The 20788-nt window shown below is 45.6% G+C and overlaps 1 protein-coding gene across 1 annotated transcript in view; it reads left to right on the forward strand.

Moving 5' to 3' along the window:
• Positions 1-6210: 6210 nt before the first annotated feature.
• The window catches only part of ror2 (receptor tyrosine kinase-like orphan receptor 2), a 31372-nt gene continuing 16794 nt past the window's right edge, over positions 6211-20788 (forward strand). The window contains exons 1-3 of the mRNA XM_076079471.1: positions 6211-6232; positions 10693-10764; positions 20101-20388. Of these exons, the coding sequence (XP_075935586.1) occupies positions 6211-6232; positions 10693-10764; positions 20101-20388 (382 nt within the window). The remainder of the gene's footprint in view (positions 6233-10692; positions 10765-20100; positions 20389-20788) is intronic.

Consider the following 20788-nt stretch of genomic DNA (forward strand, 5'->3'; position numbering starts at 1 on the left):
CGTCCTTGTTGTGATATGATGTCACACATCTGCTCGACCGACCACTATTGGCAGCACTTGGTACATGGTGTCACCATGAGGTGTAAGAAAGTATTGATACACTTGAGTATCACAGTTATGTTTTGTGATACTGTGTCAATTCTCAAAAACACAATGGATTTTTCATTTATAGTTTACATGCAAAGATTAATGGCACACAGTGTCAAAAAGTAGTGCCATGGTGTTGTAGCAGCTAACATTGCTAACAGTGCAACGACAACGACAACGGTGCTGACGGAGCTAACAGTTTTAACCTGGTGGGGAAATCAAAAGGTTGGGCGCTACGCTTCCACAACAACGTGGTCTCACCACTGTGGGTTTGGGGGGGACCGCATCGTCAGCAGTAAACGCTGTCCAGTAAGACTCACACCGTTATGTGGTGGTGTAGTAGATGGACCCAAACGCACGCTCACACAGCAGATTTAATCCATCCAAGGTCTTTATTATATATAGATGCAGATTTAAACAGAAAACAATAAACAAATAAACTACTGCACTGTGTACAGTGGGCAAAGCCTCTCCTTCGTTCTCCCTGAGTCGGGAGGGAAACTCAACCGAGGAAGGATGATGCAGCCTCCGGAGTCGGGAGGGAAGCTCCACCGAACTCACGGCTGGAAACGGTCCGGGAAGGAAACAAAAGGACGCCGACCGGTGTACTCCGTGGTACTACGCGGGTCGGCCTCTGCGCACAGGTGAATACCTGGGGATTGACTCTGCGCAGCAGGAGTGCTGCAGACAGCCAGAAAGGTTAGGAATAAATCTTCACTGAAAAACACTGTTCATACTTACGTGGACTAGAACCAGACTGGTAACCGGACGGACTGACAACACGCCGGAGGACAGCTGGGGTATTTAAGTCAGTCGGAGATGATCACTGGAATTCCCCACAGCTGAGCCTGAGGAGAGGGGCGTGGTAGAGGACGGAACTCGGGGGTGGAAACTATAGGCTGACACAAAAACAAAACATAAGCACATGGCCTTCAAATAACAAAACAGACAGGGGAAAAAACAGGAGCACACACTAGGTCAGACAGGGATCCTAACAGCACCCCCCCCCCCCTCAACGGGAGCCTCTTGGCGAACCGCCTGGTTTACCGGGGTTCTGTCGGTGGTAGTCACAGGGATCGCGGCACCCAGCACAGCTCCTCTGGTCCATAACCCTCCCAGTCCACCAGGTACTGAAACCCCCTACCTCGATGGCGGACATCCAGGACGCGATTGACCGTGTAGACGGGGGCCCCCTCGAAGAGTCGGGGGGGTGGAGGGAGACATGGAACACCGGGTGAATCCTCATGGAGCGAGGCAACTGCAGTTTGACCGCTACTGGGTTGATGATGGAGATGATGGGAAAGGGGCCGACATATCTGGGAGAGAGCTTCCTTGACTCGGTGCGTAGGGGGATGTCCCTGGTCGAAAGCCAAACCGATTGTCCAATATGGTAGGCCGGAGCTGGGACACAACGCCGATCCGCCACTCTCTTATTCTACTCTGCCGTGCAGAGCAGAGCCACCAGCGTCTCTCTCCACACCCGTCTACAACGACGGGCATTGCGTTGGACTGACGGAACTGCCACCTCGACCTCCTGGCTACAGGGGAACAGGGGAACAGGGGAGGCTGATAGCCCAAGGAGGCCTCAAAAGGAGACAGTCCGGTGGCAGTAGACGTGTGGGAATTGTGGGCGTACTCAACCCACGGGAGGTGATGGCTCCAAGAGGAGGGATTAGTGGCGGTAACACACCTGAGGATGGCCTCGAGCTCCTGGTCCAGCCTCTCTGTCTGGCCGTTAGTTTGCGGATGGAATCCCGAGGAGAGACTGGCCGTGGCACCGAGGGTGTGACAGAATGCCTTCCATAATTGGGATGAGAACTGCGGGCCACGGTCCGAGACTATGTCCGCAGGAATGCCATGAAGCCTAATGACGTGTTGGACTAGTAGGTCGGCGGTCTCACGGGCCGATGGAAGCTTGGGCAGGGGAATGAAGTGAGCCGCCTTTGAGAACCGGTCTACCACAGTCAGAATGACGGTGTTACTGTTTGACGGGGAGAGACCAGTTACGAAATTCACTGCGATGTGGGACCACGGACGTTGTGGAACCACGAACGTTGTGGAACAGGGAGTGGTCGTAGTAACCCCATGGGGGGTCGGTGCGAGGCCTTGTTCGGGTCTCCTCTTTGAGGGACGGCCACCAAAAGGTGCGGCGGAGCCAGTCTATAGTCCGCCGGATGCCGGGGTGACCAGAGAGACGGGAGTCATGGGCCCACCGCAGGACTTTGGAGCGGACGGACGGAGGAACAAACAGACGATTCGGAGGGCGAAGAACAAAGCCCAGCGGGCCTGGCGAGAATTGAGGTGTCTTGCCGTGTGGATATACTCCAGATTTAGGTGGTCGGTCCATACCATAAAGGGGAGCACCGATCCCTCCAGCCAGTGCCTCCACTCCTCCAAGGCTAACTTGACAGCCAACAGCTCTCGGTTGCCTACGTCGTAGTTTCTCTCAGCCGGGGAAAGTCTACGGGAGAAGAAAGCACAAGGATGGAGCTTAGAGTCGGAAGCTGACCGCTGGGACAGTACGGCTCCGACTCCGGTGTCCGAGGCGTCCACCTCGTCCACGACAAACTGGTGTGTCTCGTCTGGGTGGACCAGGATTGGAGCAGAGGCGAACCGCTCCTTGAGAGCACAAAAAGCCTTGTTGGCCTCTGGGGTCCATGAAAACAACACCTTGGAGGAGGTGAGTCGTGTCAGCGGTTCTGCCGTTCGGCTGTAGTCCTGGATGAACCGTCGGTAGAAATTAGCAAACCCCAGAAACTGCTGGAGCTTCTTTTGTGAGTCGGGCACCGGCCACTCCGTTACAGCTTTAACCTTCTCTGGGTCCTTTCTCACCTGACCCTCCTCAATGAAGACGCCCAGGAACTGCACAGAGGTAATGTGGAATTCCCACTTCTCAGCCTTACTGAAGAGCTGATTCTCCAACAGTCGTTGCAGAACCTGGTTAGTGTGCTCCTGGGGGATTCGGGGAGAAGATGAGAATGTCGTCAATATACACAAACACGAAACGGTTGAGGAAGTCGCAGAGGACGTCATTAACCAGTGCTTGAAAAACGGCAGGGGCATTAGTTAATCCAAACGGCATCACCAGGTATTCAAAGTGTCCCAAGGGTGTGTTAAAGGCCGTCTTCCATTCGTCTCCCTCGCGAATTTGGACCAGGTGATACGCGTTGCGGAGGTCCAGCTTGGTGAATATCTTAGCTCCAGCTAAGGATTCGAAAACAGAAGAGATAAGCGGTAATGGGTATTTATTCTTGATAGTAATTTGATTCAAACCTCTGTAATCGATGCAGGGACGGAGGCTCTTGTCCTTCTTGGAAACGAAGAAGAAACCCGCTCCCACAGGTGAAGATGAGGGACGTATGATTCCTGCGGTGACAGACTCCATTATATATTTCTCCATAGATTCACGTTCTGGCCGGGAGAGATTATATAGCCGGGAGCAGGTCAATAGCAGAGTCGTAGGGGCGATGAGGGGGGAGTGAAAGGGCCTGCTCCTTGCTGAATGCCTCTCCTAAATCCATATATTCCCGGGGCACGGCGGAGAGGCTAGGACCGGTGTCAGGTCTGCTGGAGTGAAGAGCTTGCCGGGGGACCGCAGATCTGAGGCAGTGAGAGTGACAGGCGGAGCTCCAGCCGGTGATTCTACCCCCAGCCCAATCGATCTGTGGATTATGATCCTTAAGCCAGGGAAATCCCAGGACCAGGGGTGTCTGAGGGGTAGGAAACACATAGAACCGGGTCTTCTGACTGTGATTACCGGACACGAGCAGGGAAATTGGCTGAGTCTGGTGTGTTATCTCTGCCAGTGAACTGCCATCCAGTGCGCTCACCAGCTGAGTGCGCTCTAATGCCTCCACTGGAATCCCTTGACTCTTAAACGCAGTGTCCAAAAAGTTCTGTTCAGCCCCTGAATCAATGAGTGCCGACAGGTGCACAGGCCCAGATGATAAACTCAGGGTGGCAGGAAACAGTGAACGAGGCTTGGAATGGGGAATTATCCTTGAATCGCTCGCCAGCACCCCCACTTTTACCGGCGAGCTCTCTTTTGGTCGAACAGAGCAAACGGCCACGCGGTGTCCCGACTCACCACAGTAGAGACAGCTTCCTGAGCGGATGCGTCGCTCTCTCTCCTCCGGAGAGAGATGAGTCCGCCCGAGCTGCATCGGCTCCTCTGGCTCCAAAGGGGGAGGTGCCGAGGTAGGAGAGTGGGAGCGCGCAGGGCTGTACCGTTGGAACGGGCTCGGAAACTGAAGGCTGGAGCTGGAAGCAAACTGAAGCACCGGATTGGAAGGCCTGTAGTTCCTCTCCCGACGGCATTCCCGGATGCGGTTATCCATCTTGATCGAAAGCGTGAAGAGCTCCTCTAATGACTCCGGCTCCTCCCGGTCCGCGAGCTCATCCTTCAAAAAATCCAAAAGACTGCTGCGATATATTGCCTTCAGCGCCTCCTTGTCCCAACCGGATTCCGTGGCCAGAATCTGGAAGTCCACAGAGTACTCCGCTGCGCTGGTGGAACCCTGACGAAGACTGGGCAGGCGCTGAACAACATCTCTGGTGTAAACCGGGTGGTCGAATACCCTCTTGAATGCCTCTAAAAAGTGTTCATAGGGAACCCAGTCTGAGCTGCGTCTGTTGAGCCAAGCTTAGGCCCAGACCAGCGCCTTGCCGCGCAGCAACCCCACCATAAAGGCCACCTTGGCATTGTCCGAAGCAAATGTGCAGGGTTGCTGGTTAAAAACAAATCCACACTGGAGCATGAACCCTCTACATTCTCCGGACGCTCCGTTATAGGGCACAGGTGAGGGGACAAAAGACTCACGGGTGCTGGATGAGTCCGTAGGGACCAGCTCCGGGGGAGGAGAACGGCGTATCGTGAAGTCCTACATCAGGCTTCCTATCTCCGCTACCTGGGACCCGATAGAACGCTGCGAGTCCACTAGGTCCCTCAGAACCTGATGTTGTTGTCCGAGGAGTGCGCCCTGGTTGGCCATCGCCCTCTGCAGCTGATCCGTAGGAGATGCTGCTGCAGCGGCTGGGTCCGACATGGTCAGTCCGTTCTGTTATGTGGTGGTGTAGTAGATGGACCCAAACGCACGCTCACACAGCAGATTTAATCCATCCAAGGTCTTTTTTATATATAGATGCAGATTTAAACAGAAAACAATAAACAAATAAACTACGGCACCGTGTCCAGTGGGCAAAGCCTCTCCTTCGTTCTCCCTGAGTCGGGAGGGAAACTCAACCGAGGAAGGATGATGCAGCCTCCGGAGTCGGGAGGGAAGCTCCACCAAACTCACGGCTGGAAACGGTCCGGGAAGGAAACAAAAGGACGCCGACCGGTGTACTCCGTGGTACTACGCGGGTCGGCCTCTGCGCATAGGTGGAGGACGGAACTCGGGGGTGGAAACTATTGGCTGACACAAAACAAAACATAAGCACATGGCCTTCAAATAACAAAACAGACAGGGGAAAAAACAGGAGCACACACTAGGTCAGACAGGGATCCTAACACACACACAGCTACCATTCACATGATGGGGATCGGATGAAGTATTCTATTGATGTCGGTATCACTTTAAGGGTATTGAGATTCACACTGGCATTGCCATTTGCTAAAGGATACCATGATTTGTATTGTATCAACAGATTCTTGCCAATACACCTTGTTACCATTGACAACCAGCTATCTAACAGAGGTAACTCCTACATGAATATGTATTGGAACTGTCAACCAGGAGCGAAGGCACCGTACAAGTTCATCAACTATTCAGTTGCTCAGCAGGATGTGCTTCATTAACCACATACTCCATATTGACTTAAAACAACTCATCATGGCTACTTGCAGCTTTATAATACTTCATTACCACTCACATTCTTGGAGAGAAGAAAAGCAGTGGTTGAGTTTTCAGTCATGCTTTCCTCCTTTGACACTCGTGTGGTTATTTGCCTCCGCACATTGAGGTTGAACTCCGCCAGCAACATCATGTCTGCCTCAAAAGTAGCTCTTCCTTTAAGAAATGTTTGTAAAACTCCAGTCTGCTCTCTGAGAGCTATTGAACCAACACTCACAGAAAACTCAAGGAAAGATTGGAAGTGGGGGCAGAAAACGTAGAGGGGTGGAGGATGGGGAGTAACAGAGACAAAGGTTAGAGGACTGAGAGGCAAGAGGACACACACACACTCATACAAGCAGTTTGAACAGAAGAGAGAAGGAAAGTGTTGAGGTGTGCCAGAAGGCCCTCTGTCAAAACCCCAGTAGATGGAGTCGTGGCCTGGCCTCTCAGCTCTCAAAGGGCCCTTTCATTGTGGAGGCAGCAGGCTGGAGGAATGCAGCAGCCAGCGGTCGTATTCAGCCTCAGATGGAAAAGCATCCTACTGCCCCCAATCCCTCATTTTCCGAGTCTGTGGATATGTAATCAATCAGGGCCACGTAACCGGGCCGTGTATCTTGGATTTTTTATAGTTTACTTTCTGACAAAAAGATAGTTTACTATACTGTGTTGTGTTGTGGGGTGCTTGGTAAATAGGTGGGCTCAATGACATGGTAGCAGCGACATAACAAGACTGATGGCTAGTGGCTCCTAGAAGTCACAGATTTTTCATACAACCCACAGCACAATGTTTGAGGAAACAAATGTCATAGTGATACCTATTTAAATTGAATGTGGTGTGATCATTATTATAACCCTTAGACGCGTGCCTGAAGTCTTTAGCGACCCAGGGACTGTAATACACCCTGTATTCCATTCAATTGAGCACTTAACTCCCTGGTATTCCTCAAACTATTTGTCCATAACAATGCTAGGGAGTCAACATTTCTAAAATGATAAAAAGCATTGTTTTTCCCCATAGGCTAAGATAGTTCTCTGCGTATTCACATGATGCGGGTTGTGTTTTCCTGTTTGGCCTCATGATGGGGCCGTTGTCTCAATGTTACTATGAATAGATACAGAGAGTGTTGAAAAAGCATTACCATGATTGTGCAGCACCTGGTCATTACAGAGCAGCATTTCCTTTGTCATTTGAGGCTGTTGATAACAACAGTTCTGGACATAAAGTTGTTCTTGAGGCTACCGATGATGAGGAATTCGTTTTTGTTCCATTTATGAATCAGATCATTTTAAAGCAGAACTGGTGCAGAAGAACAACGAGACTAGCTTAGAGAACAAGCGCTGAACGGGACAACGGTCAACATACTGTACCAGGAGAAGTTAGGGCTTGACATTGCTGCTATGAACGTGAACGTAGTTTTCCTGGCCAAATTTCCAACATGGGAAGCCAGAAGATCCCACAAGCGTCGCACTTTCCTGGAAAACCTTCAGCTGCAGTGTCTGTGGCTGGAGGAAAGAGAAATTCCAAAGACTGATGGATGCTCTAAGAGTATCCAGAAACAGAACCGCTTCGGCTGAGGGGCTCCCACAAATCTGTCCATCCACGCTTGGCTGCGAAAGTGAATGGGATTAGTAATTGTGACTAATTTGTGTTTTAGGCGTTAGTTTGAAGTTACAGGGCCATACGTGTAAGATAATACTGTAGAACCATGAAATAAAACTGGATGTTTTAAAAAAAAAAGAAAAACTTTAAAATGTTGTAATGTGTAATAAATGTATTTTTTTTAAATGACTAGCAATATGATTTTGTGTGACAGTAAAGGCGAAATTACAAAAAGAATACATTTCTTCATATTTTTATTTTAAAATCCAATCATCTATTCTTCCAATTGCAACCAGTCATATTTTTGACATCCATCCATCAATCAATCATCCCTGGTAGAGACCTGTCAATCACCGTGTAGCCCCGCCCTAAAGCATACTCTGCTTTATGGTGTATGTGACTCTAAATGGATCTTAATTTACTAAATGAACATCATGCTGTATTGAAGAAGACTTGAAACTAGAGATTGAGACCATAAACTCATGTTTACAATGTTTACTGAGGTAATAAATCAAGAGAGAAGTAGAGTAATTTTCTCAAAGACTTCTTTGAGAGGAGTCGCCCCCTGATGGTCAGTAGAGAGAATGCAGCTTTAAGACATGAAGCATTGGCTTCACTTTTCAGATTGTCGTCTGGTCATGATGAGTACTGGAAACAGTTGCAGTGTTCCTCTCTGGAGATGGTTGTCAGGATGCTATCAGCAGGGTTATTGTATTATAGTGTTTTATTCAACTTAAATCTAGCTTCAAACCACTTATTTAACCTCACTCTTTTCGATTTGCTTTGGAATTGGCTCTCATAATTTGTAGCAAAAATGTAACAATAATTCAAACCTTGTGACAAGTAACAACGGTGACTTCAAATGAGGAGCCTGCTCACCAGAATGTTCTGCACATTGCTAATAACAACAGTCTAAGGAGAAACTTCAGATCTGGGGAGAGGCTCTTTAGCCTCAGAGCTTAGCGGATCAGAGTATTTTATGAACCTGGAACCGGATCCAAAACAAAAACAGGCTTTAAGCCTGTCTCTAGTGATCCCCCAACTTTATGGAAATGATATTAAATCAGCTAATCAATCAAACAGCCAGTTTATTGAGAACATTTAGCTCTTCTCACATGTTCTTTCAGGAGATCACTCTCTGTTGTTTCCGTTAAGGTTTTAGATCTGGAACAGATGTGAGCAGTGGGCTGAGTGGGAAAAGATCAAACATAGACCAGTGTTGTGTTTTAAAGCTCGCATACTTCATCCTCGCAGTGTGATCACAACTGGTAGGATGTTTAGAAGACATTTGCGAGGATGTTTAAAAGTTAGCGCTGCTTAATATCTCAGAGGATTTAGCTTGGGTGAATACAAATCCAGCATTTGCATCTGATGCAGGGATATGAAGCGAAATGATCCTTCCCTCTCATAATGAAGGAGGCCTTGTCTGCCTATGTCTATGGCTGGATTAAACTCCAATCTTTAGCGGGAAGGCTGGCTCCTGAAAGGAATGCTGTATGGTTTTGTTCACTGCAAGTCCTCAGCACCACCAATTTCCTTCAACTGGCCACATCTGTCAAGCACATGCTCTGTATCACAGGGAAGGCAGGAGCCAAAGCCGAGTCGAACCAATAGCCGAGCCATACGTTGCGTCTGATCCTGATTAGCTCCCTGGGAGAGCCAGGCCCAATCAAACAGAGCAGCCAGAGTATCCATTTCACATATTGCTCATGAAAAACTATATATATATATTGTGTATATCAGAGCAAAAAGCCAGTTTGCCTCACAGCCGAGCTGAGAGAAGTAGCCAGGCCTGAAAGGCTCAGTATGCTTCCAATAAACTACGTTTATTTGGTAATTTAACCCTTTAAAAAGACTTGGAAAAGGAAGGTTCACCATGAAGCACCTTGAAGTCTTAAAATACAATAATACAACATCCAAAATGTTAATATAAATCTCCCTAAATATGCTGTCAGTGGAAGACAATATCTTGACTTATAGTACAATAAAATGTGATTTCATTTTTTTTTACATTTGTTGCCTTAATATTGCCAGAATACTCTCATGCATGTAGCAATGTCACTACAAATATTACAGAACTAGAAGGGCAGTCTGAGAGCGCATGCTCTCTGTCGCTCTGTTGGGATATTTAAAAAATCAATAAAGTCAACAATGCTGAGCCATGTGCGTCACATATGAACGCCACCTCTCTTAATTTGGAGACACATCAGTCAGTGTTGCTGCTGTGCTGTGACTGCAGGTATTTAATCCACTGACTGAAAGGAAAGGAGCATAACTTCTACAAAGTATTGTGGGTAACTCAAACAAACATCAAACAGAATCACTATCCAGATAACGTGGCATGAATAACAATATTAGCAAGACTCCGCTATACTTAATCCCATTAAAGCTATATTTTCATCAGTGGCATAGTTGCTTGATTTAATGCTTTGCCTCGATTGAGCGGCGGAGCTGCGCTTCGGCAGGGTGCAGTTTGGAGGCCCCATTGAACCCCTGGATGCAGCCCCCTGTTGCAACGTTGGAGCGGTGTGGGGGATGGGGTTTCAGACACCGTTCAACAATCCAACAATAACCTCTATAGGATCTATTAATATAAATGGAATGTAATATTCTTCATTTTCCACTATAATTTCTTTAATGCATAATCACCAGAAACTAAGAATCGTTGTGTTTTTATTAGCTAAAATTATCCGTTCATATCTTCATACGGAGCGGGTCTTCTTCCTGGAGTCCATTATGTTGCACTGCCGTGTTTCTACAGTAGCCCAGAACGGACAAACCAAACACTGGCTTTAGATAGGCCCTCAGCGTTTTCACATTAGCCACCATAGTTGTCCTACACGCTTGGCACAGGGGAGGAGTTTCACTTGGCGAGCCCCAGTCAACAGGTTGGTCTGAACGTTACTGATCGCAGTCTTTCTACCAAGAGGGTGAACTCCTATATTAATGGCCCCATGACCTTTTCAAGCACCACCCTCAGAACAAACTTAATATTTGTAGCTCCCCTGCTGCTAAGCCTCTAGAAAGGATTCCTTGTGTTGTTCCTCTTGTCCAACATTTTTGTATTTTCAGAATAAACTTAGCAGCCTTTTGGGACCGCCACCAAGTTAGACTTGTTTTATTTGGGCTTTAGTTTTAACTCTTGTATCCTCTCTGTGGCTATTTCTGCAGCTGATCCAGGTCTGTCAGTGGATACAGATGGTCTGGCTGAAGCTCAGAGTGGAGCTGCACCCACAGCTGAAGGTAAGATCAATATTCCTCATTTTGTTTTCTGAGTGGTTAAAGCTCAATCATTTGTATGTTGTATCTCATTTGTGTAATCCATACTAAGCCCAATATTTATAACACTTCATCACCACAGGAGTGCAATTGAAAATGCGTCATGGTCATGGAAATGTTCTGATTAGCTCTGCATCGCCCCCTTGAGATTGTAGTGTTTGATGAGGATCGGGTACAGTGTGACAAAAGGGGGTCGAGGTGTGGGTTGACGGGGTCCAGTGTGAGGGAATGAATGGAGGGTCGAATGGAGATCAATGACGATCTTGGAGGCGTCGAGGAACCCAGGGAGTGAGACTGAGGGTGGGGGGTGCGTCTCAATGATCTTCGGCTTCATCATCCATTTAATGAACCGTCATTTTGATGGTGTAGTGAGAAATGCCTCGCCTGAAGCGCATGTTGAGTATGTTCACAATGTTCGCACATTTGTGCCGATTGGGCCAGATGTTGACATTAGTGTTGCATTTTGCACGGCCCACATTTGAGTCCTTACCAATCTCCCAGAAATAACTGCCCACATCCTAACAGTGTGGACAGTTGTGTGACATTATTTATATCTTTGTATTTTCTGGTAATTAGATTAAGGTTGCCCAGTAGGTGTCAATATTGTGTGTATGGTGTCCAGGGCCAGGCCAGGGACAGTTGATATTCATTGATGATTAACCTGGGTTGTGATGTTTACCACAAGCTGTTTGTGGCATAATCTTCAGACTCCACATTGATTACACTTTGTTTAGGGCTGTGCCCTTATTTCCACATGTATGTTGTGGATAAATATGATGTGACTGTAGTGATGTGCAGATCATATGCCCTATCGTTACCAATCACACAAAGTTTATAGTTTCGTCTGCTGCTGGATAGTTTCTCCTCTTGATCTAAATAAATGATTGATGATTGTCACTATATACTAACAGTCCTCCGGTTCACATGATTTCCAACATTGACCTCTGATCTTGAAGAATTAAAGCACATGGTGGTTTAACATAAACGTATTAGCTTGGTATCAATAATTACAAGTTCACTTTTTTAGTGCATTATGCTGTTTTTTTAATTGTAAATATATAACGTGTTTATTTATATGTGCTGTCACATCAATAATTGGTACTCGCCCAGATGCTCTGTTCTTCCAATGTGGGGAACATCGAGTTCAGTCAGAGTTTCTCCGATAATTCAAGCCAATCAGAAGCAGAGTAGGCGGGTCATAGTAGGATTTGTAATTTAGCGCCCTGGACAGGTCGCCAGGCAATCACAGGGCGTTTGGAGTCAACAAGTAACCTGATTAACCTAACCTGCATGTCCTTGGACTGTGGGAGGAAACCCAAATGAACACAGGGAGAACATGTCAAATTTGCAACACGCAAACTCCTCACAGAAGGGCCCATCTCCTGGGTTCGAACCCAGAACCCTCTTGCTGTGCAGTGCTAACCACAGCACCACCCTAGACATGTTTCAGTTCTCTTCTATTTTCAAACTAACATCTCTCAGTCGGTCTTTCCTCCAAATCAGTGTTAGTGAATTTATGGCAACAATCGGGCCTTTCGGCTGCAATAAAGAGTTCATTAATGATTTGAAACAGGTATGTTAATGTTTATGCCCTCTGGGTTTGAAGCTCCGTTCTCTCCGCTGAGCGCCGTTGTGCAGCATGGTGGGTGTTCAGCGCGGCCTCCTGGCCTGAGAGCATCAATCATGTTATAATTTAAGGGGAGGCTTCAGTGCTGCTGCAGCAGGTTCTGTTTAATACCAGGGTAGGGAAATGGAATGGTACAATGTGAGGACTGTTTGCACTGACTGTCAGTTCTCCAGGGACTAAAGTGAGCACTGGGCAGTAATAGTTTTCACGAACAGAAAGGACACTCTTTGCAGAGCTTCTGTGCTTATTCTTTCCTTGTTTTAGTCATTGATTTAGATGTAGTTTAAATGCACCATTTGTTTTCATACATTCCAGTTGTTCAAGGTAGTAAGAGTTCACAGAGATCACTGATTGTAATTCAGTTCACTGATTATTGTGAGAATATAGTATGTACAACCTATGCCAAAACAATATTTTTTCTGACCAACCTTAATCTTTATTTGCTCAGTGTCCTTGATGCTCTGCATCTCTTACTCTTACTCATCGGTAAGAGTTCAGCTCAACTCCCAGCTCAGAGCCAGCTCTCCTGATGAGCTCGCGGATTCTGTTGGCAGTCACATGATGTGTTTCCTCTGAGGTCGCTGTGGGTTTTTTGTGGGTTTGATTTTCCTACATCTTATACAGCTCTTAGAACTCAGATTACACAACATCTCATCAGCGCCATAATTCAGCAGTTGTCTTAGAGTAGATGCTTTTTTCGCCCAAATATCTTGTTAGATTCAGGATTTTCCCCTCTGTGAAGTTCGGTTAACTCAAACACAACCACTTTTGGTGTCACTTGGTGCCCTGAGTAGTCATTTCTTAGATAAACAGCCTAGTAGGCAAAGAGGACCAGGCTTTGGAAGCGTGCCAAAGAGCTGGCTTTGAGAGAAAGCAGCTTTTCATTGCCTCTATCTCTCGGGGATTGGACTAATCAATCAAGCACTTCGGCCTCGATATTTGAGACAGCCGTGCCTCCATAAAACTACTAGTCAAAAAGTAGCTCTGAAGCGGGAACTATGACGTCTGAATCTCCCAGTGGATTATTGAAAGTGGGACCAGCGTGCATGCAGGCATGCCGCTGCAGGATGGCATTTCAATCAGGAGAGACAATTGAATGATTAGTAGTTAACATTTATAATGACAGATGATGATTAATGAGTTACACAGAAACTCTTTGGTGCTTGAACACGACGAGGGGATTTGTGATCGAGTCCAGACACTGGTGGTGATGGTGGCTGATGAGGCTGATAGAATGATGAGTTGATGAAGATGATGAATCTGATGAAGACTGGGTGGAGATGGGGAGGTGGAGGGTTGCGTAACAGCAGCATGAACGTACTGAAGGTAGAGAGACAATCATATTTAAAGAAAGACAGCAGCGAGATGATAGGCTAACGATGTCCTTGTGTCATTGTGCTATTGGATAGAGAGACCAGCTGATAGACAGCTGATATCATGATTGACGACCCCAAACGATGACAGCAAGGAAATAATGTGTGCATGCATGAGGAGTGATGGCAGATGTATGGAAAATAAACTATGGGCTTAGGCATGCAAGAGTATAGTCTTCCTGTCCGAACTTACGCTAGAGCTTCATTACCATTCTATGAGAGACAGGTGATTGATAAGAGAATTGGAAGTGCTGATTAACAATAAAACTGCCACAATTGGGCAAAAAACATGGATTGCTGTAGTAATAAATGTGAGTGTAAGATTCCAATCTGGTGTGGGCTCCATTTTACACCTGGTTGAAATCTTTTTTGTCTTTTTTTCTCTGCAATGTTTTGCTGCGGTGTTGTGTTCAGACCTTGATTCCTCATCCACCAGAGATGGGAACTTGGACTTTGGACTTGGGCTCAAGTAGCACTTAAGTTGCACACACAGTGACTAAAGACTTGACTTGGACTTTCAAAAAATGACTTGGGAGAGTCTCTGTGTTTAAGAGGGTAGAGGGATGTGTTTAAATGACAGCAGATGAGACCCAATGTAATTATATAATACAATTGTGCTCTAACTGTTATTAAATAATAGCTTAGGGTTATTATTGCATGCTTCATAATGGAAGCAATGTTTTCCTGTTACCCCGAGTAACGTTAGTCTATATCCATTTTTAGGGGCAAAATACAGTTATTTACTTAAAAGGAATGTTTTGTTATTTTTCATAAAGCATAGTAAAAGCCTCTTTAAAGCGATCATGTAAAACAACTGATCAATGCTGATTCTCTGCTAATAGATAAAGCATTGATGAAGATACAGTAGCCTGCATGTTTAGTCGCGTGACATTGGTCAGCACAATCACACTTAAATAAGGATCAATGTGTGGAATAAACATAACTGATTGTATTTAGCTCATATGTGAACTGTAACTTCCTGAGTGGTCTACTTTACCTAACTCATACTACTAATGTTAAACCTTCTTCAACAAATCCAAATGTCATCTCAGCAAAGCTTTGTATACATTGTTTAACCAAAACAGTGTTCTGTAAAAAAGGAATAGGAGGAAATATATCTCTGGGTGTGTTACTTGAAAATGTAGTCTTTTTTTATTCTATTACTGGTCCATTACTATTAGTACCACCCAGTGGCGGGCCGTGCATTTTATAGCTGGGCCTTCTGTGCTGTCCTACTACAGTTGAATTACCTCCTAATAACCTCATTATGACAAATCAATCCAGCAGACCTGCAGCGGATCCACGCATTCCACCACACAAGAGCACGAGCCATTCAAATATTATTCATAAAAACGACATGATAGACAAATGAACAGTAACGTTACTGCAGATGTAAAAAAACAAACTCAGTTTGTCACTTACCGAATGCTCTTCACTGAAAGACAAACTCCATCCTCCTTTCTTTGTTAAAGAGTTTAATCCAAGTACATCGTTTCAGTTCCAGTAAGAAGTCCTTCTCGATTCATGGACGCCAGTGACAGTCGAGCCTCCCCAGTTGCATTTCGCCGGTCTGCTGCGGTAGGTTCGCAGCGGGGCCGGGATCCCACCTCCGCCGGGGCGCCCGTCGGCCGGCGCAGTCCGCACGCCGGGCCGCGGTTGTGGAGCTGTTTACCTGTGAACGTGTTCGTTGAGTTGTAGATCCACTGGAGTCTCTCAAAAAGTTTTCAAAAGCACCGTAGCTTGTGTCTTGCTGTGCTATGGTGTCCTCAGGTTAGCATAGCGTAGCTCTAAACACCAAGACGCTCAGTTAAAATGAAACACATTCCCAGCCATAACATGTGCAACGCTTCTCCGACGCTGTCAGCAAGAAATACCATTCATACAATTCCTTTTCCTGGCTGAGTCAGGGCTGCCAGCTGACTGACCATTTCTTACGATGTCCAGCTTTTCCTGAAATGTCCTTCTTTCTTGAGAGAGGCAGTCAGTAACTCCGCCACTAAATCCGTTTCTCCTCCTTATTCAGCCATTGAGTGTTAAAAAAACAAAGCTAGGTAAAAAAATAAATAAACTACACCAAGCAAAACCCTAAAAATGTTATAATTTATTCCATATCTTTCAATTTGAACTCTTACTCCTCCAACTAAGCTCTGCTGGCTAATTAAGTTTCAGTTCACAATAGTCACGTGCTCGCCCACTGACCAATCACAGCACTCGCTGCAGTGCTGCACCTAAAAACTGAGCTGCGTGTTAATGCTGACGTACTTGTAGGCCAGCTAGCAGGCTCTGGCACGTCAAAGAATACGCCCAACATGTCAAACTAAAGATCTGATTGGTTGAACACTATGACAATCAACAATATCGTCCCCATTCACTTAAACTGCAAAGGGATGCACTTGTGAGTCTGCAAGCCTCGGGCCTCTCTTCTTAACTCATTCACTCACTCACTCAGTAAATCAGGGACAGATTTTTGCCCTAATAAGGCTGGCAAAAAATCCAAATCTCCAAATCTATCCCGGCGTCAGCGCCGTTGTGCCGAAGCCCTATCAAAGCCTTCAGACTGACTGAAGATCAAGAGTGAATCTGAGACTACTGCATCAGGTATTTGTTTTGGCTAATGGCAGGGCTGCTTTAGGTCTTTTATTTCACTGTTTCTTAGGGTCCAAGTCAAGTCTTTAGAAAACGTGACGGTACTCTTTTTTCAGCAGCACCGTAGGTACCTGGGATCAGGGCACGAGACTAATGGTGGGCCGTCGCCCCGGGGCCGATAGAAAATGTCCTTGATAATTAGGCCCAAGCTACCGACGTCGGGCCGCGAAGGCCCTATTGATATTGTACCCGTTTGGGTAAACATACGCATGGTTGGAGGACTTGTCATGCATGAAAACTCACCAAATTTTGGGGACTTGTCAGGCCTGGTGAATACAGCCATCTGAAAAAGAATGCGTCTTTCTGTGTTAAGAAATGGCTCTCTAGCGCCCCCTACAAGTCGGACTGGCGACGCCCCTCGGCCAGTATGTCCGATTGACTTGAAATTTGACACACATGTCCACTTGAGCTAGAGCTACAAAAAAGCCCTAAGCTCCGCCTACTTAAATTTTCCGCCATATTGAATTTAGTGTAAAACACATTTCTGCGAACTCCTCCTACATGCTTAGTCCCATTACTACCAAATTTCCTGTGGATCATTACTGGATCTACGTCATCAAAAGTTATCAAAAGCTTTTTGTTTACAAGATATGTACCAATAAACTTCTTAGGGGCGTGGCTTAATATCAATACATATAACTTCTCAACCGTTTGTCCTAAAATTACCAGATTTTCAGCATATGTGCACATTGCATCCTCTAACATACCCTGAGATTTATTTTGCATTCAACAACTAGGGGGCGCAACAGTTAACCCTCGAAGTTGTGCTTTTTGTCACTTTTTGCAGATTTCAGCCTTCGCACTTTAACGAACTCCTCTTACAGATTTTAAGCGATCAACTTCTACTTTGGTCAGGATGCTCTTAAGACCTTTGTGATTAAAAGTTATCAAAATCGAGAGTTTTCATCAAATAACCTTGACGTGGCGTGGCGGCCATTTTGCCTCATTGTTTATGAAAAAATAAGTTCTTATAAGTTGTTATAACTCCAAGGTACATTATCCAATCTGCACAAAACTTCTTTTGCATGATGCTACTTCAAGCCTAAACATACTTCAATTGAAAAAAATTCAATAATTCATAGCGCCGCCTACTGGCTAAAGGAAATGTCATATTTTATACTTTTAATTATTTCTCCTGATGAGTCTAAAATTTGGTAAGGATAGGCTTAAGACATTGATGATGCATCATCATGATTTTTTTGAGTTTTCGTTGAACGCTGTTGCCGTGGCGATGCATAGTTTGCCATGAAAAAGAAAGCTGATGGTTTAGTGGGTTGGGATGCTCAAAAACTCATGGAACTTTGTACATGTGTCACAGGTCATTGGAAGAAATAGTTTATATGATTTTCTTTATTGGCCGTTTTAAATTGCCTCTATAGCGCCCCCTACAATATTTCAAAAGAGCAGCCCCAGCGCTACGTTATGGCTACATATATGAAACTTGGTAGACACATGTATCATATGGAGACTTAAAAATAAGTCTCTTGGGACCATGCTCTAAACACTACCAGAAGTCTGCCATTTTCAATTTTGTATGAATTTATACAATATTTCGACGATGCAGCCCTCGCAGTACGTTTCACTATCTATATATACAATTTAGATGTATAACATTTGGTAAACAGATGTATTACATGTAGACTGACAAAAAAGCCCCTGACCCAACCAGAAGTCAGCCATTTTGAATTTAGTGAAAAAACGAAATTTGCTGTGGATCATAAGTGGATCTAGATCATCAAAAGTTATCAGGATCTTTTGATATCTCTTTGCATTTACAAGATATGGACCAATACACTTCTTAGGTGCGTGGCAAAATATCAATACACATAACTTCTCAACCATTTGTTCTAAATTCCCAAAATATTCAGCATATGTGCACATCGCATCCAGTAACATACCCTGAGAATTGTTTTGCATTCGGCCACTAGGGGGCGCTACAGTAAACCCGCAAAGCCTACTGGCTAAAGGAAATGTCTGATGTAACTCAGCTGGACTTGTTCCAAACGGTCCCAAACTTCTCATGCTTGATAACACTCATGGCCTGAGGATGTCTACGAGCTAATTTTCACTAATACTCACAGCGCCACCTGCTGGCCAAAGGAAATCTGCGTTTTGTGACAAACTCCTCCGATTTCCATTACTTTTACACCATGTGGTTTACACTTGACACAGAGCAACATAATGCATGTTTGCATGTGTTCTGTAGCGCCAGGCAGCGGATACAGGAAGCATCGGACTATTTGCAAAGCATCATTTCCAGCATCAGGCGGTCCACGCGGGATTAAAAACGTCTCGCTCGCGGACGGGCCGTCCGACGGTCGCGGACGTTCACGGACGCGCAGGCCGGAGTCCCGCCGGCACCCCCGACGCGCTGCAGATTGCGAGGGCCCGTTCATCGCTGCTCGCAGCTTTAATTCTTTTTGTTTTTGGCAAGAAACTTGTGGATCATTAGGGATTAAAAATGTATGTGAACCAAATAATATGCAAATGGTAATTAATGAGTGTATGATAAGGTCCATGGGATCAATTTCAGTTTTTTAACGTGGTATTGAATTTGGTATCGAGAATTATGAAATTTCAGAGTCATTGATATGGACTACTTAATTTCTTTTATCGTGACATCTTCACTCTCAATAAAGCTGTGGGTGTCCGCATGGCGTACATTTTGTCCTCTGCCCATGTCCCTTTAAGGTTAACATGGACGTCTGTGCATATCTACATCATTTATGACTGCACTGACCACACACAGACACAGACCCAGACACCCGGTGTAGTATAAACCGAGTAGTATGCTCTTCTGCTGCTCAAAATCCGTGTTTATGTTAGAGCATATCTGGGCCTCTATTTGTTTGTTGCTAAGAGATACCTGCAAGTCGGCCTACCACACACATCCAAATATGATGTGACACACAACAGCTGACACAACGGCAGATGTTATATTGACGCTGACTTTTAAAGCATGTGTTGGATTAATCCAACACATGCTCCGCCTCAAAGGCACTAGGCTGCCACTGCACAGCCTTCCATAATACATGAAGAGGCTGAGGCCAATGTGCTGACGCGATCAATTAAGGAATTGCAAGCTGCCATGTTGTTTTTCAGCTCAAATAAGGACACGTTTGTATCAATGAACCTGGACCCTTTTGGTTTGTTAGAGGACGACAGTAAGCAACTGTGCAGTTGACATTGTTCTTTTTTGTTTAACTATCAGCAAACCCTGTCTGTGGCGCTCACTGGTTTCCACCGAAGATGTCAAACAGCTCACAAATAGTTTCCTTTGAATTTAATTCAAATAACTTTATTGAACCCCACCAAAGCAATTAAAGACATTAAAATATCTTACAACTGTCACTGGCAGAAATACGCAATTTTTCAGAGCAGCAACAAGGATTCTGCTGGAAAACCAACTAAGTAGGAGTTAAAGGTGGTGAAGGCATGATTGACCAGGTTATAATGGCTGTGCACCTGCATGGATATTATTGGACTTTGCTGAAGAAAGAGCCGATGATTGTAAAGCACGATTGAAGTAGCTGATGTTAATGTGCTGCCTGAAACAATGCTGTGCTCCATGAAGGTCAGGAGGCCATTAACCACATGTTGCCAGTTTCACAGTTTTAATGCTTCCTTTAACACATCTTGTTTCTGCTCATCAAGGTTATTTCCTGGAGTTCCAAGGGCCGGTCAACAACATCACCCACTTCCAGGGCCAGATGGCTACGCTGCACTGCAAGGTGACAGGGAACCCACGGCCGTCCATCCGCTGGCTGAAAAACGATGCCCCCGTGGTCCAGGAGCAGGGTCGCATAACCATCCGTAAAACGGAGGCGGGATCCAAGCTCCGCATCCAGGACCTGGACACGACAGACACTGGCTATTATCAGTGTGTCGCCACCAACTCATTCAAGGTCATCTCTGCCACAGGCGTCCTGTACGTCAAACTAGGTAAGGTTCACATTTATGATTCAAAGTGAAACACTCCTTCTCATGACTGCCTGTTTTGTGATCTACATCAGTTCACACAAGGTGAGGGCTAGCGCATTTCCTTTAATGTTGGTGTTAGTAATGACCGGGCGACAAATTCCGGTTCTGAAAAGTGAACCCGATGCTGAAGTGTCTTAAACTTGTATTCTCTCTACTGACCAGCAGGGGGCGACTCCTCTGGTTGTATAGAAGTCTATGAGAAAATGACTCTACTTCTCTCTTGATTTATTACCTCAGTAAACATTGTAAACATAAGTTTATGGTCTCAATCTCTAGTTGCAAGTCTTCTTCAATACAGCATGATGTTCATTTAGTAAATTATGGTCCCTTTAGAGTCAAACAGACCATAAAGCAGGGTATG

The sequence above is a fragment of the Anarhichas minor genome, unplaced genomic scaffold (genome assembly GCF_050575085.1).
Source record: "Anarhichas minor isolate MPS153535 unplaced genomic scaffold, ASM5057508v1 ptg000073l, whole genome shotgun sequence".
NCBI classification, from domain to species: domain Eukaryota; kingdom Metazoa; phylum Chordata; class Actinopteri; order Perciformes; family Anarhichadidae; genus Anarhichas; species Anarhichas minor.